This window comes from Haliotis cracherodii, unplaced genomic scaffold (assembly GCF_022045235.1).
Source record: "Haliotis cracherodii isolate W230 unplaced genomic scaffold, xgHalCrac1.p SCAF_7, whole genome shotgun sequence".
Taxonomy (NCBI): Eukaryota; Metazoa; Mollusca; class Gastropoda; order Lepetellida; family Haliotidae; genus Haliotis; species Haliotis cracherodii.
Window position 1 is genome coordinate 10,029,289 of NW_027266330.1, and position 16,294 is coordinate 10,045,582.

The window sequence follows — 16,294 nt, forward strand, 5'->3', positions numbered from 1 at the left end:
GAGAGTATGGGTGTACTTGGTGTGGGTGTAAGGGTGTGCTTGGTGCGGAAGTATGAGTGTACTTGGTGCGGGAGTATGGGTGTACTTGGCGCGAGTGTATAGGTGTACTTGGTTCGGGAGTATGGGTGTACTTGGCGCGGGTGTATGGTTGTACTTTGTGCGGGTATATGAGTGTACTTGCTGCGGAAGTATGGGTGTACTTGGTGCGGAAGTATGGGTGTACTTCGCGCGGGTGTATGGTTGTACTTGGTGTGGGTGTATGAGTGAACTTGGTGCGGAAGTATGAGTGTACTTTGTGCGGGAGTATGGGTGTACTTGGCGCGGGTGTATGGTTGTACTTGGTGCGGGTGTATGAGTGAACTTGGTGCGGAAGTATGGGTGTACTTTGTGCGGGAGTATGGTTGTACTTGGTGCGGGTGTATGAGTGTACGTTGTGCGGAAGTATGGGTGTACTTGGTGCGGAAATATGGTTGTACTTGGCGCGGGTGTATGGTTGTACTTTGCGCGGAAGTATGGTTGTACTTGGTGCGGGTGTATGAGTGTACTTGGTGCGGAAGTATGGGTGTACTTGGCGCGGGTGTATGGTTGTACTTGGTGCGGGTGTATGGGTGTACTTGGCGCGGGTGTATGGGTGTACTTGGTGCGGGTGTATGAGTGTACGTTGTGCGGAAGTATGGGTGTACTTGGTGCGGGAGTATGGTTGTACTTGGTGCGGGTGTATGAGTGTACGTTGTGCGGAAGTATGGGTGTACTTGGTGCGGAAGTATGGGTGTACTTGGCGCGGGTGTATGGTTGTACTTTGTGCGGGTATATGAGTGAACTTGGTGCGGAAGTATGAGTGTACTTGGTGCGGAAGTATGGGTGTACTTGGTGCGTGTCTATGGGTGTACTTGCTGCGGGTGTTGAGTGTATTAGGTGCGGGAGTATGGGGGAACGTGAGTAAATGGGATGTGGAAGCGTCGCAGATACGGTTAGAGTGTGATTTACGGGGTGCGAGGGTATGAGTTAATCCGGTACTGTAGGCATAACGTTATTTGTAACGTTACATATAGCACATTAACACCTTCAGATTGGAAGCTATAACCATATTGGAAATATGTCTACCTCCAATTTTAACGAAACATGTTGTGAGAGAGATTCGGGATTGAAACTAGCCTGCAAAGTCTGCAAATGACAAATGTAATGTCATAAAAGGACAACTAAACTGCATGTTGTTTGGTTTATTGCGTGGACACGATCAGCACTGGCCGCAGCTGCGTCTACACGAGGTCAACATGTAGTCGGGGTTCCCTTCACACTCTCCTTGCGACGCCCACGACCTGCAGTTGGAGTTGCTGTCCTCACACGTGCCTGGAATAGAGACATCTGGTATTTACTCAGGACAGATAATCTATCTAAATGTCTTGTAGCTTGTTACCTGCTCTTGAATTATAAACGCATCCTATTGGGTACTTTCCATACCTGAACCAGTTCCAGTTCCAGTTCCGGTTCCAGTTCCGGTTCCAGCTCCGGCTTCGGTGCCCCCGGGGTTACAATCCATCCTCAGTTGCTGGTTTTTCTCAGCACCTGCAACATCAGCAGCACATACGTCACAGCACACTACCAAACACCGTGGTAAGGGAAGAACTTGGAAACGCCTAGACATTAGCAGCACATACGTCACAGCACACTACCAAACACCGTGGTAAGGGAAGAACTTGAAAACGCCTAAACATTAGCAGCACATACGTCACAGCACACTACCAAACACTGTGGTAAGGGAAAAACTTGGAAACGTCTAAACATTAGCAGCACATACGTCACAGCACACTACCAAACACTGTGGTAAGGGAAAAACTTGGAAACGTCTAAACATTAGCAGCACATACGTCACAGCACACTACCAAACACTGTGGTAAGGGAAAAACTTGGAAACGCCTAGACATTAGCAGCACATACGTCACAGCACACTACCAAACACTGTGGTAAGGGAAAAACTTGGAAACGTCTAAACATTAGCAGCACATACGTCACAGCACACTACCAAACACTGTGGTAAGGGAAATACTTGGAAACGTCTAAACATTAGCAGCACATACGTCACAGCACACTACCAAACACCGTGGTGAGGGAAGAACTTGGAAACGTCTAAACATTAGCAGCACATACGTCACAGCACACTACCAAACACCTTGGTAAGGGAAAAACTTGGAAACGCCTAAACATTAGCAGCACATACGTCACAGCACACTACCAAACACTGTGGTAAGGGAAATACTTGGAAACGTCTAAACATTAGCAGCACATACGTCACAGCACACTACCAAACACCGTGGTAAGGGAAAAACTTGGAAACGCCTAAACATTAGCAGCACATACGTCACAGCACACTACCAAACACTGTGGTAAGGGAAAAACTTGGAAACGCCTAAACATTAGCAGCACATACGTCACAGCACACTACCAAACACTGTGGTAAGGGAAAAACTTGGAAACGTCTAAACATTAGCAGCACATACGTCACAGCACACTACCAAACACCGTGGTAAGGAAAGAACTTGGAAACGTCTAAACATTAGCAGCACATACGTCACAGCACACTACCAAACACTGTGGTAAGGGAAAAACTTGGAAACGCCTAAACATTAGCAGCACATACGTCACAGAACACTACCAAACACCGTGGTGAGGGAAAAACTTGGAAACGCCTAGACATTAGCAGCACATACGTCACAGCACACTACCAAACACCGTGGTGAGGGAAGAACTTGGAAACGTCTAAACATTAGCAGCACATACGTCACAGCACACTACCAAACACCGTGGTGAGGGAAGAACTTGGAAACGCCTAAACATTAGCAGCACATACGTCACAGCACACTACCAAACACCGTGGCTACGGAGGGACTTGGGAACAGCTGAAAAAAGACACACTATGTTATGTCCTGTTCACGTTTCGAACCGACGATCATAGGCTTCGGGCTCGCCTAATGGACGCAGCTCGACTTGTGGCGCCGAGGGCGGGTTTTGAATATACAAATCGGGTAGACAGTCTCTGTGATCTAATTGATTGCTTATCAGTTTGACAGATGGCGGAGAAAGCTGTTCATGATTTCAATATCTGGTTTACCTGGCCAAGATACGACTTGGCCAGGCCATCATATATTATGTGTGAGCAAAACTGAAGTATTGATGAAAACACAGGTACGGTGCGAACTATGCCGATCCGGGATCGTAAATAATGACCACCGGATCCTGGCAACTCTACGGCTTTTAAAACAACCAGACCAGTCGCACCCCATATACAAAAACACAATCAATATCACACGCTGCTTACGTCTGTTTGTACTGCATCGCTTCAGATACGTGTTCCCGCACGGGAATACCTCCTGTATGAGAGAGAACAGCTGGAGGTCGTACTGCTGCAGTTTGTCGTTGGTGTTCACGTCGTTGTGGACGCCGTTAGGGGTGACGGAGTAAGCGTTGACGTTGAAGTAGCTTTGTGTCCCTTCCGCCTGAGGAGAAAGGGTATCACATTGCCTACTCACGTGTTCTTTCTAGTTCTTTCCGTTGTTCTAGCCATAACCTAATGTTTGAAGAAAGTAGAAAAATGGTCTTTCTAGGGATGAACGCTTGTATCCATTTTGTTTAGTACGTGTAATTGAAACTGAGTATCATTTCTGCATTGAATGTCAATTTTACTCAGATCTAAGAAATAGTCTTATACCTAAGTATTACCATTTACAACCTTCATTTGATAAATTTTGCACTCTAATGTCTTGCCAAAATAAACATGTTATTAATAAATTAGCTAAATATATTTTTCTTGCTTTTAAGAAGCGACAACAGTTTTTCCAATGTATGCAATAATTCAATTGTTTCACTATGTATATCACTTATATTATCTGACGCCTGCTATTGGTGTAATCCGTTGTATCCATATTGTATAATGGACCGCTGGCCTGTTTACTGAAATAAACTCACTCACTCACTCACGTGTCAATATAAAAGAGAGAAGCCAGAGAACAACCAGTCTCGATTATCTGCCGAAATAGATTCCATTGAGACAGAAGGCATAATAGTGGTGAAAAATATGTAAATGGATGACTGAAAATCACTTGATATGACAGACTATCAAATTAACACCACAGAAAAATATACCGTCACTGGAAAGCCTTCTTTGGCCCTAAGGTGCGGTCGGGTAGCCTAGTGGTTAAAGCGTTCTCTCGTCACGCCGAAGACCCGGGTTCGATTCCCGACATGGGTACAATGTGTGAAGCCCATTTCTGGTGTCCCCCGGCGTGATATTGCTGGAATATTGCTAAAAGCGGCGTAAAACCATACTCACTCACTCACTCACTCTTTGGTCTTAAAATTGCACGGTTTACAATATGTGTCATGACAGCAGAGCCACAATCATATCCTAGTCACAATCATAACCTAGTCACAGTCACATGCACATTCAGGACTGTCCTAGTCACACACACCTCCCTCTTCACATTTCAATATCAGCATTCAATCAGAGTTGCTACATTATGAGAATTTATTGTCATAAAATGGTGTGCCATGGTCGCAGTGTGTGCAGTGATGCGCAATGACAGTGGTGCCTTAAAGATGACATGAGTAATACAAGCTCGATGACTGGCTGAGATTAGTTTACTTGGGTGTTCAGGGTCATCTACCCATGCTTGTGAGAACTGACTGACATGATTATAAGGTGGCCGATGTAGCAGTCCGCAAGCACGCATGCGCGCAGGCACGCACACATACTTTTCTGTTTCTACTTACAAAGTATTCCTCCACAGTACTCATGGCGTATGTATTGTTCCACCTTCCGGCAGCTTTGGCCTGGTCGTAGAGCGACTGTAGGCGACTCTGCCAGCCTGGAATGGCGTACTTGGCGCCCAGCAGATGGATGCCATGGGCGAATTCGTGCAGGAAGATGTCCTCGTTCCTATACCTGAAGGTATTTTATGTACATACATTTCCCTTGGTTTAAACTCATAGCTCTCGTCAGAATCTATTTTTCAAAGTGATCCCATAATAGTTTGAGGGATAGCCCGTTTTTTAGTTTGTATGGGAGTCTTCATATTGTTTGTTTTTGTCCTTATAACGTTTCAAAAGCATAGTTCTCATGGCAGTTAAAATTCCGGAATCTGAATTTTCTCAAAGTGATGCAATAAATGTTTGATCGATAGCGCCCATTCTTATTACATGAAACGCTCAGCGTCAAAACAATTCCTTGAGGAACACATCAACAGTTACCTCCCTTCCACAAATATCTTCTTGGGGTGGAGCGGTTATTTTATTGATAAAAGCTTTAAAGCAGATTTACCGATGGTAAAAACAAATAATGTTGATCTTTAAACATCTTTGTCAAATGTCGAGTTATCAGATCTGTATCCATGTGATTACAAACAAAATCTAACTCCTGCTGCAGATGAAGATATTGACGGCAAAGTGACGTTACTGATAACGTTGCTAGTATAGCTGGATTAGTAGTGGTGGTGTTGGTGGTAGTAGTAGTAGTAGTAGTAGTAGTAGTAGTAGTAGTAGTAGACAGACAGACTTTTATTTCAGTAACAGGCCACTGGCTCATAATACCTTAATATAGCATGCTAAATCAAAATCACGCATGCTAGAGTAAAATACTACATATTTGTGTGTGTGTGTGTGTATACATTCATGACAAGGTATTCGGAATTTCTTAATTAGTAGTGTTTTGCTTAGTAGATGACAATGTTTGCAGAAGCTGTGTGAATTTTATCAGACATGTGTACTCAGTGTTATGGCGAGAGATACTTTCTTGTTATAGTGACCTATCATTCACATTTAAACAGTACATGGTATTCATCTTCAATACATTTACAGTTCTTAGACAAACAGAAATCGAAAAAATTATGTGGAGTGTAATTGTGTCTTCCCAGATCCAGATTAAAGATAAATTATTACATCAAAATTTCGAAATACATATATACATACTCAACGAAAGTTCCTGTGACACCAATATATTAGTGTATTAGTTTGGTTTTCAATATTGTAGTAAATGTATGGAATCAAGTCACAAAAACGCAACTGCCATAGAAAAGCATGCATTCCATGCAAAAGTTGACGTTTATGCAAGCCCCATGCATTTCACTACCCAAGAATGGGTATAAAAACACGTGCTTTAACGGGATTCCATATGCATTGTTTAGCATCGTGCTGACAACAACCACTCAGAAAAACAACAAAATTACGCAATTATTCAACATTACGAAATGCCACGCCTGTCCGAAAATGAGCGTATGAGAGCCATTGGTATGCTTGAAGCAGGATCGAGTCAACGTGATGTTGCAAGGCAATTTAACGTCCACAGAAACACCATTTGGTGTTTATGGCAACGTTGGCAACAGACGAATGCAAGTCAGAGACCATCCATGGAGTGGCAGGCCACTCGTAACCAATAATCGACAAGATAACTGGATTCGAACAACACACCTATGCAATCGATTCCAGCCAGCAACAGTGACTTCAAGAAGCATCCCTGGCCTTCGACGAATATCTTCATAAACCGTACGTCGCCGCCTCAGAAGTGAAGGGATTGTCGCCAGAAGACACGCCAGACGTCCCATTTTGACAGGAAACCACCGTCAAGCACGTCTACAGTGGTGCAGACAGCGTCAACGCTGGACAGATATGAACAGATATCTCGCAGGACTTCGTGCGACGCCTGGTCCATTCCATGAGACGAAGATGTGTTGCTTGCATCGCAACCAGAGGTGGACACACACGCTATTGATTTGTAAATTGACATTTTGGCATGTTCATGTTTTTTTTTATGAAATCACGCATTTTCTGAAGTCAGTATGGCAAATTAAACCATTTGAACACTTACAGGAGTCTTTTATCTGTTGCAAACCGAAAATGTTTCAGATTTGGTAAAAAACATAACTTTGCATTAAACCTTATTCAATGTCACAGGATCTTTTGTTGTTCAGTATATATATATATTTCAATGTAATGTAGCCATTTGTTAAATAACGTTCTGTGTTCAACATAGATTTGTACTGAACATAGTAATTACATTTGGAAGATAATTCCATTGAGGAATGCCAGTTTTGATACAGGTTATCTGATAGGATTTACTGAAATACATTTTAGCATAATGTAACATTGCCGATTTCTTGTTGTAACCAGAACAGCCCCAAACCTAAACTGAACAAAATATTTTTAATTGATGCAGCCAATGTCCATGTAGTAGTAGTAGTAGTAGTAGTAGTAGTAGTAGTAGTAGTAGTAGTAGTGTCATACCTGTCCTCAGTGTAACACAGGATGTTCTCTTCGCTTCCCGTTGATACTGGGGCGTTTTCCGTTGCCCCAAGTCCACGTGCTCGGTCGTTCCAGGCGGGCCCCAGCCAAGCGTGTTCTGGAATAGACACTGTCCCTTCCCGAGCCCCGATCACTGCCACCCTCCCCGACAGTCGGAAGTAGGACTGTCGCACACCGCTGTGGTCGGCGAGGAGGAAGCGAAGGATGTAACAGGCGCGGCGGAGAGCTTTGTTGGGGACATTACCGGAAGCTGAGATACAGACGGGTATGTTTTTATTCTTTGACCTTTTTACAAAACTATAAACAATTATTAAAACAGAAATGGAAAATAAAATTGTGAAAAACACAAATCTCTTAAAAGTTGCATAAAAAGGTAAGTGTCAGTTTTTTTTGCTGTATGCCTGTACTGCTGCCATGCGACGGGGACCGGTAAAGAAACCAAACAATCAGGTGAAGGACCAGAAAACCAATCGACAAAACACACCCACTGTAAACGACACTGAGAAATGTGATGTTTTCAGTCACAAAAGTCGCCTCTTACGACAAGCGATAACCTATTCTTATAATGGTTTCTGTGGAGTAGTTAGATCTTCTAGTACATATTGCATCACCTAACACGGGTATCCCATACGCCTCTGTATACTTTTGGTAGAAATTCGACAATCCACTCGGCCCGATGTTGCTTGCGCTTCTCAGCTGCGCAGGAACTCCCCGGATGTTACTGCACGTGTTGGTGGAAGTGGAATGACCTGGCCGCCCGCCAGCTGCCCTCCTACGTCGAAAAGCTAAAGAAAAATCAGGTCAACGTAAATAAAAGCTTCAATGTCACAAAGGAATTATGTATCAAACTGGAAAAAGTGCAATAGCCAGTACCTTGCCTCTACAGTGACAGAATGGATTTTGACCGCAACATTACAAAGATTTCCAAAACAGTTACACATAAACGATCTAAAACAAAACAATAAGTAAGGATAAGATATAGGGATGAAAAACTTATTACTATTAGTGGTGAAGTTTTGGTGTAGGATCTAACACCGTTTTCAAGCAGGTGTTGTTAGAGCCTATACTCAGACGTGATTTTTCCTATTCGAATATATTATGCTATACGCGCAAACATTTATTTCCTGTGCAGGAAAATATGCTTCTAAACTACAAATTCTAACAAATACACCCACTCCACTTAGACTTCGCTTTGACCTTTTGCCCGGATTTTTCCTGTTATGCCCAAATATGTATAACCATCTGAAAACGACATTATTTACCCTAAAAATATTTCACATAAATAATGTCAAAGACAATATAAGAGACAACGGTGGCATGGAATAAAACAATCTTACCAGCGCCTTCTGTGGATTGATAATAATCAGCTTCCATTGAAGGTCCCCGAGGGTCCTCCCACTCAAAGGTCAAGGTCAGATTACTGCCCGGTACCTGGCGTCTGATCCGACCTTGGTTAAAAGTGAAACTGCCATTACATCACAGTTAAAGTGAAACATCTAAGTGCCTCGTTAAAAACAAGCGCGTCTCTTTCTTGTATGTTTGTTAAAGTGTTTTGGGAGAGTGTTGGTGTTGTATCGGCTTATTCCTTAAAATAAATAGCACGCCACTTAAAATTATGTCTTGTTTTTCTAACGTTCGAGGGGTCGGGGGGGGGGGGGGGCGGGGGGACGGGTGGCCCAGTCGTCTAAGGCGCCGCGATGAGCTGTGCAGAGTTGCGTCCCTTGGGCACGCCAGAAACCTACGATTGTGGGTTCGAATCCCGGTTCGCTGGATTATGTTTCTAGGTTTGTCAGCACCATACCCGTGCTCGTGGGTTTCACCGAAGTGGTAAACTTCTGAGACCTGCATCACTTCTGGCTTTCCTCCCACATTAAGCTGACACGCTGTAATATAAATGGAATACTGTTAAAAGCGGCGTTAAACCCAACTCACTCACTCACAGGGGCGGTCGGGTAGCCCCTGGAATATTGCTAAAAGCGGCAGAAAACCATACTCATTCACTCACTCACTCACAGACGTGTTTCACTCACAGACGTGTTGTATGAGTGGACTCGCGATTCCGAGGCTTGTAACTCAAAGCGAGTTTAGCGCCAAGACTGTGCGTCGAATATTGTAACGTGAAAGTCGTTTAGACCTGAGATTTTTTGAGAAATCGAAGTCAAATTCTGGATAAATGGGAAAAGGCGAAAATGGCACCACAGCAAAACGGAACCTTTTTCGGTTGACTAAACGACACCAAATTGGTTATAACGGAACCAAACTGGCTTGCTAAATGTCATGTCAAAAGACAAATTTTCAAACCATCTGATTATATGAACATACCCGAATGTGCAATCTGGACTCCAGCGAAGAAAATAACCAACATGCCTATGTGTAGATTCATGATGACTGTTATTCACATCCAAATGTTATGAGAATATATAGTACCCACAGGTGACGTGACAGATGTTTAAAATCCATATGTCACACGTGTGTCGTACAAGGATGATCTCGTTAAGTCGTTTTGATTGGATAACCGTGACCTCACTAAGGTGACACTGAAACTTTTTTCCTTCAAAAACAATAACGGGATTGGCACTTTATTAAACCTAACAAGCTCGCCACACGCATCAAATTGGATTTGCGTTCGATAGTAAGCCAATGACACACGAGGCAATTTTTATCACTCAACTTTCTTCGGTAAAATTAATTGAGGCGTGCATCACCCTTAAGGACTTTAATTTCACCTCATAGCAACTGTATGCGAGGACATTTTCAAGGAGTTTTAAAACTGTATTGACCGTGTGTCAATAATTGACAACGTGTCTGCATGAAAAGTTATTGCTTATTCTATTTTCATGATTTTCGCCTTATTGCCCAAATAAAAACTCTTCTTCTCCAATACATTCGGAAATATTCATTCTCTCACTCCTTGTTGATTTGCAAAAGTGACGTAATTAGCGTTTCCTGGCCGCCAAACTATATGGCGGGAATGTTTGAGGCTTTTGCCGCCTGAGAACCATAATGTCCTGTCACCACTTTTACAAGTTTTGAGTAAATGATATTATACAATTTGAAGTGTTGTAAAATATTAACTTATATATTAAAAAACAATATGCATTTATTTCAGATGAAATAAACAAATACAAAATATTTATATGTTTTTAAGTAAAAGTACTTATCCATCTTCTCGTTCACACATACATGTTATTTTGATGTAAGAGCACCAAAGAAGTTAGAATACATTGTTTTCAGATCCATACTGTTCTATCTCCATTAGTAAATTCAAATAGTGTATCCTGATTATTCTTGACCAAAGGTTTCACCCAAAGGAGAGATCACACACTTGAGACAGTTTATTGTGATGACGTCATGCTCTTTTATTCAGTATTTCAGCTGACAGATCACAAAATTCACTCCCAATGTTCACATTCTACAGTTGATAAATGATAACCAAATGGTTCTATCTTCAAATGATATGGAACTATGCAGTCCTCTCTCCTTGTCACGTGATCTGTGTCAAGAATTTGATTGGACACATGAATATTGACATGGACATAGAACAGGCTGGTTCTAGAAACTTATGAGTTTTAGGTCATCGAATCACTGAAGAACTACTTTCCAGCAACGGGGGCTTAATGAAATTTACATCAATGCTAGAAAAGCACCAATTTGGAAAGAAATGCAAAAACATCCTTGTTGGTCAAATGTTGACATAGAAATTTATATGCGCGACGGGTTTGTCGGCAGACTTTCTGGTGTCCTCTGACCAATGTAGCATGACATAAATTGTCTCGAGTGTCATGGACTTTAGTTGTGCATTGTTCTACGACAGATATTACATAGTCGAGCTGTATCGATGTATCATGTACCACAACAGTCAGATCGAGGTCGCCCCGTGAAGATCCGGGTTAGAAATGGTCTTCAGCAACCCATGCTTGTCGTAAGAGGCAACTGATAGGATCGGCTTGTCAGGTTCGCTGGTGCATGTCATCGTATCCAAATTGAGTGGATCAATGGATTATCTGGTCCAGACTCGATTATTGACTGACCGCCGTCATATATCTGCACTTTATCTGTGGGTGTTGTTAAACAACAAACAAACAAGTAGATCGGGGTCCCTATGATTTTGATGCACCAGACCACTGTCGTGACTTTCAATTTAATGTAAAACGTCCAGCGTGGCGAAATGAAGTCAGTTTAAAATATTTGAACTGATATTAAGATTTTTGTGGCACTGTTTCGGAAAGTCTTTGTTTATGAATGCTCAATCAAACTGAAGATTCCCGACACAGATTATACGAAAACTCCTTCTGAAATGAGAACAATAATATTCCGTATTGATGTCTAGTGTGAAAGCAGCCATAGCTAACGCAATGCATTAACATCCGGGTATAATGATCGGCTTGTCGACATCCGATGGGATCAGGGTGTGCGGTGATGTATTTCAAAATGTTGCTGTGTCGAGTGATAGCTACAGCGGCGGTTCTCGGAACTCGGATTTATGAATCGAATGATCGGATCCTGGTACAGACGAACCTTAGTTTCGGATGACGGAAGTGTAGCAATAGTGAGGATGAGTTGATGAGTCTAGATTTTTTGCAATGAATATATGCATGTGTGTTAGTTTAGGACTTCAAAGCCGTAAAAGTCGAGAGTGCGTCGGGATGCAAGGTAATTGACGTGTGTCGTGCGGGAATGTGGGTGAACGGTGGATTGGAGTAGAATAGAGCAGTGTAGTGTTTTAGTGTGGGAGTGATGGTGTGCTTAGTGGGGATGAATGGGTAAACCTGATGTGGGAGTATGGATGTACATGATGAGGATGGTGAGGGAGTCTTGTGCTGGAAGGAATATCCTCGGTGTGGACCTATTGACCTCATTATGACCAGATAACCGTGAAGATCCGGGTAGAAAAGGTCTTCAGCAACCCATGCTTGCCCTAAAAGGCGACTATGCTTGTGGTACGAGGCGACTAACGGGATCGGGTTGTCAGGCTCGCTGACTTGGTTGATGCATGTCATCGTATCCTGATTGCGTGGATCGATGGTCATGATGTCAATCACTTGATTGTCTGGTCCAGACTCGATCATTTACAGACCACCGTCATATAGCCAGAATATTGCTGAGTGCGGCGTTAAACAACAAACAAACAGTATGACCAGAAAAGATTGGATCGCGATTTTATCCAATTGAGCAGTCAACTTACTGTATTACTGTATATAATATTTATATATGTTTGTCCTGACGATGTAGAATGATCAAGACACCACATTTTAAAGCTTTATTTAGGTCCGTGCTTCAGGTACTCAGTCCACAGTAGATGTGGTAACAATGAAGACCACAGACAATCCTTGGCTGTAGATTAACACCAGCTATCTTTGTTACAAATGGAACTCATACCCCTTGTCTCCAGACTATAGTTATCCTATTTAAGTATATATTATTTTATGTGCAAAATATAAAATAGAATCCAAATGGAACCCAGGACAATGCTTAATTTCAGACTTGATGTGCCAAATCACAAGAGACAGGAGTTGGATTCGTTTTTTAATTGGTTCTTTAGTGTCTGGGAGACAGACTTTCCTTGTGTGTAGATGTTTCTACCAATAAAGATTCGTGTAAAAAACGTTTAAGAATCATATCTGGAAAATTATGTCGGTATGAACTGCATGCCGCATAGATATTTGTCAATATATTTGTCAAGTTTGATGTGCGTATATAGGTAAAGTAACAATACAACAGGCAGGAATTACGCATTAAGATTATTTTGCAGTTTTCCACGATGGAGATAGACATATTATACGTAAAATCAGTCAGGCGTGGTGAAGGGTTCACAATAGGGATACAGAGGTATTTCACTAAATGTTGTTTCCAAAGATTATAAATAGTCTACATCAAAGATATTGTGACTGTGAGTTTATGTAAGTTGTCACAGTGGCTTTGTGTCAATGCATGCGTGAGTGAGTGAGTGAGTATGGTTTTACGCTGCTTTTAGCAATATTCCAGCAATATCACGCCGGGGGACACCAGAAATGGGCTTCACACATAGTACTCATGTCGGGAATCGAACCCGGGTATTCGGCGTGACGAGCGTACGCTTTAACCACTAGGCCACGTCAATGCATGAACTGATGAGATTCATTATCATACCCCATTTAACTGGGTGCTTGACATGCCAGATAATTTAGTTTCATATACAGTCGGACCCCATTATCTTGAGATTCATTATCTCGAAAGTACAGATATGTCGAGCCTATTCCCACTTCGCTAAATAAAAAATATAAATTTGACCGCTTATCTCGAATTCGAGATAAAATACATAGCACTATCTCGAACTTTGTACTCGGTTTCAACCTTGATTTTATTATAGAATTGTGTACCTTTATCTCGAAGTTGGCATTTGCCACATTAACAGTTTTGAGAAGCACTCGCCTAATAAGCTTACTTGGCACAGGGGTTTGATATCAGGTTACAGCATACATACACACTCGATAATACCGACACATGTCCAATACATTTCAAACATCTGGAACTCTATGGAGACGTTACATAACAGGCAAACACTCCCACTCCACTTCCGCTCCATCACGTTCGGAGTAAATGTAAATAATCCTATTATTTGCATCACTTTCAAACCATATGGAAACAGTTGAGGAAGATCTTTTTATTCCCATTAATTTCACCATTAGGAATACGTGGGAATAATTCAGAGCCTACACTTCTAACATCTGGCGTATAAAGACGTGCAGATGTAACTGCGCATGTCAATATCATTTTTCGATGCGTGATGCAACAATTCCAAACCTTATTCCAACATGTGGTCACTCATGGAAATGCACTATTTCTCGCAGCGTGGACCACGGATGTTGGACACAAGGCGGATTCGATAGATGCGGAAGACTTCATCATTTTTTCTGGAACATCATCGATGTTGTACACAAACCATCTTCGTTATCTCTCTAGCAACTGAATATGAGTGTACTTGATGCGTGAGTATAGGGGTGCTTGGTGCGGGGGTATGAATGTACTTAATGTGGTAGTATGGGTGTACTTAATGCGGTAGTATGGGTGTACTTAATGCGGGAGTATGGGTGTACTTAATGCGGAAGTATGGGTGTACATAAAGCAGGGGTATGGGTGTAATAAATGCGGAAGCATGGGTGTACTGTGTGCGGGAGTATAAGTGTACTCAGTGCGGGAGTATGAGTGTAGTTGATGCGAGAGTATGGGTGTACTTGGTGTGGGAGTATTAATGTACTTAATGCGGAAGTATGGGTGTACTTGGTGCGGGATTATTAGTGTACTTAATGCGGAAGCATGGGTGTACTTGGTGCGGGAGTATTAGTGTACTTGGTGCCGGTGTGTGAGTGTACTTGGTGCGGGAGTATTAATGTACTTAATGCGGAAGTATGGGTGTACTTGGTGCAGGATTATTAGTGTACTTAATGCGGAAGTATGGGTGTACTTGGTGCGGTAGTATGAGTCTACTTAATGCGGCACCAATGTCTTTGGATGTTCCAGGAACATATATTCAATATGTTTAGTGTAGAATCAGTGTTATTTACATGAGTGCTGATGTAGACATTGTTGATGACCCCGTCGATGATGTCTCAGTGGGATTGGGTGATGATCGTGTCTGCGATTTCGTAACTGATGTCCAGTTCCTACACTGTCCCACTTGTCTGATTTGTGTGTCGTCGTCTCCCAGGACAAAAACTGAACCAGTTTATCGTAGCTCAAATAGGGAAACTTAGTACCTTTTTCTGGCTCTCATCGTGAAGGGAAACAATTCTGACCGAACCTCCCTCACTCTCTGGGTGTATTCTTCTGAAACCCTGTACTCTGCATTCCCCTTCAGGAACGTTCTGGCAGGTTCCATCACAACTGCTTTGTCCCTGTAGAATGAGAACTTGACAATTATCAGTCTACTTCCAGATTTTGAGTGCAGCCGGGGTGCGCTTTCTATGCTGATGGATTGAACTTCGATATTAAGGGTAACGTCCATAAAATCGTTGACACATGCCTCACGCTCTTCCTTTGTTTGACCCCTCTTTTTTGCAAACCGTGAAAGATTAAATTTGATCTTCGAGACTGTGCTCCAATACTGTCATTTCTGGATTCCAGGGCATCAAGTTTCTGTTTCAAACTGGTCATCATAGTCCTTTGTGAATCGGTCCATCTTGTCATCAAGGGAGGTAATCTGTGTTTGTATTGCTTTGAATGTAATAGCGAGTGAGTTGGGTTTAACGCCGCTTTTAACATTATATCACGGCGTGTCAGCTTAATGTGGGAGGAAAGCCCAATGTGATGCAGGTCTCAGACGTTTACCACTTCGGTGAAACCCACGAGCCCGGGTATGGTGCTGACAAACCTAGAAACATAATCGGGGCGAACCGGTTTGAGTGTAATAGCGATATCAAGCGTTGATTGGCTGTGTGATTGGTTTGTTGGTTTGTTGTTTAACGCCGCACTCCAGCAATATTCCAGCTATATGACGGCGATCTGTAAATAATCGAGTCTGGACCAGACAATCCAGTGATTGATATCATGAGCACCGATCCACGCAATTGGGATCGATGACATGCATCAACCAAGTCAGCGAGCCTGACCACCCTATCCCGTTAGTCGCCTTTTACGACAAGCATAGTTGCCTTTTAGGGCAAGCATGGGTTGCTGAAGACCTATTCTATCCCGGAATCTTCACGGGTCGATTGGCTGTGTGAAGTGTCGGGGGTCCAACATTGGCCAGAAACATTTTGTGCAGATATTCTAGTCTGTACTCTTTCTGAAGAAGGTGGTACTTTGGGTGGTCCTGGATTGGATTCAACGTCTCCAGCTATCAATAAGAGTGACAGGGATAATAGAGTGAGTGAGTGAGTGAGTATGGTTTTACTCCGCTTTTAGCAATATGCCAGCAATATCACGGCGGGGGACACCAGAAATGGGCTTCACACATTGTACCCATGTCGGGAATCGAACCCGGGTCTTCGGCGTGACGAGCGAACGATCGAGTGCAGGATCGAGT

At 42.7% G+C, this 16,294-nt stretch overlaps 1 protein-coding gene across 1 annotated transcript; it reads right to left on the reverse strand.

The window, feature by feature from the left end:
• Positions 1-1,219: 1,219 nt before the first annotated feature.
• Positions 1,220-9,673, reverse strand: LOC139447394 (uncharacterized). The gene is made up of 8 exons (XM_071228722.1): positions 9,613-9,673; positions 8,628-8,738; positions 7,902-8,075; positions 7,273-7,540; positions 4,768-4,939; positions 3,317-3,494; positions 1,462-1,566; positions 1,220-1,350 (listed from the first exon to the last, which is right to left on the reverse strand). The coding sequence occupies exons 1-8, from the start codon at positions 9,671-9,673 to the stop codon at positions 1,238-1,240; spliced, it is 1,182 nt and encodes a 393-aa protein (XP_071084823.1). The 3' UTR covers positions 1,220-1,237.
• Between the last annotated feature and the right edge of the window lie 6,621 nt (positions 9,674-16,294).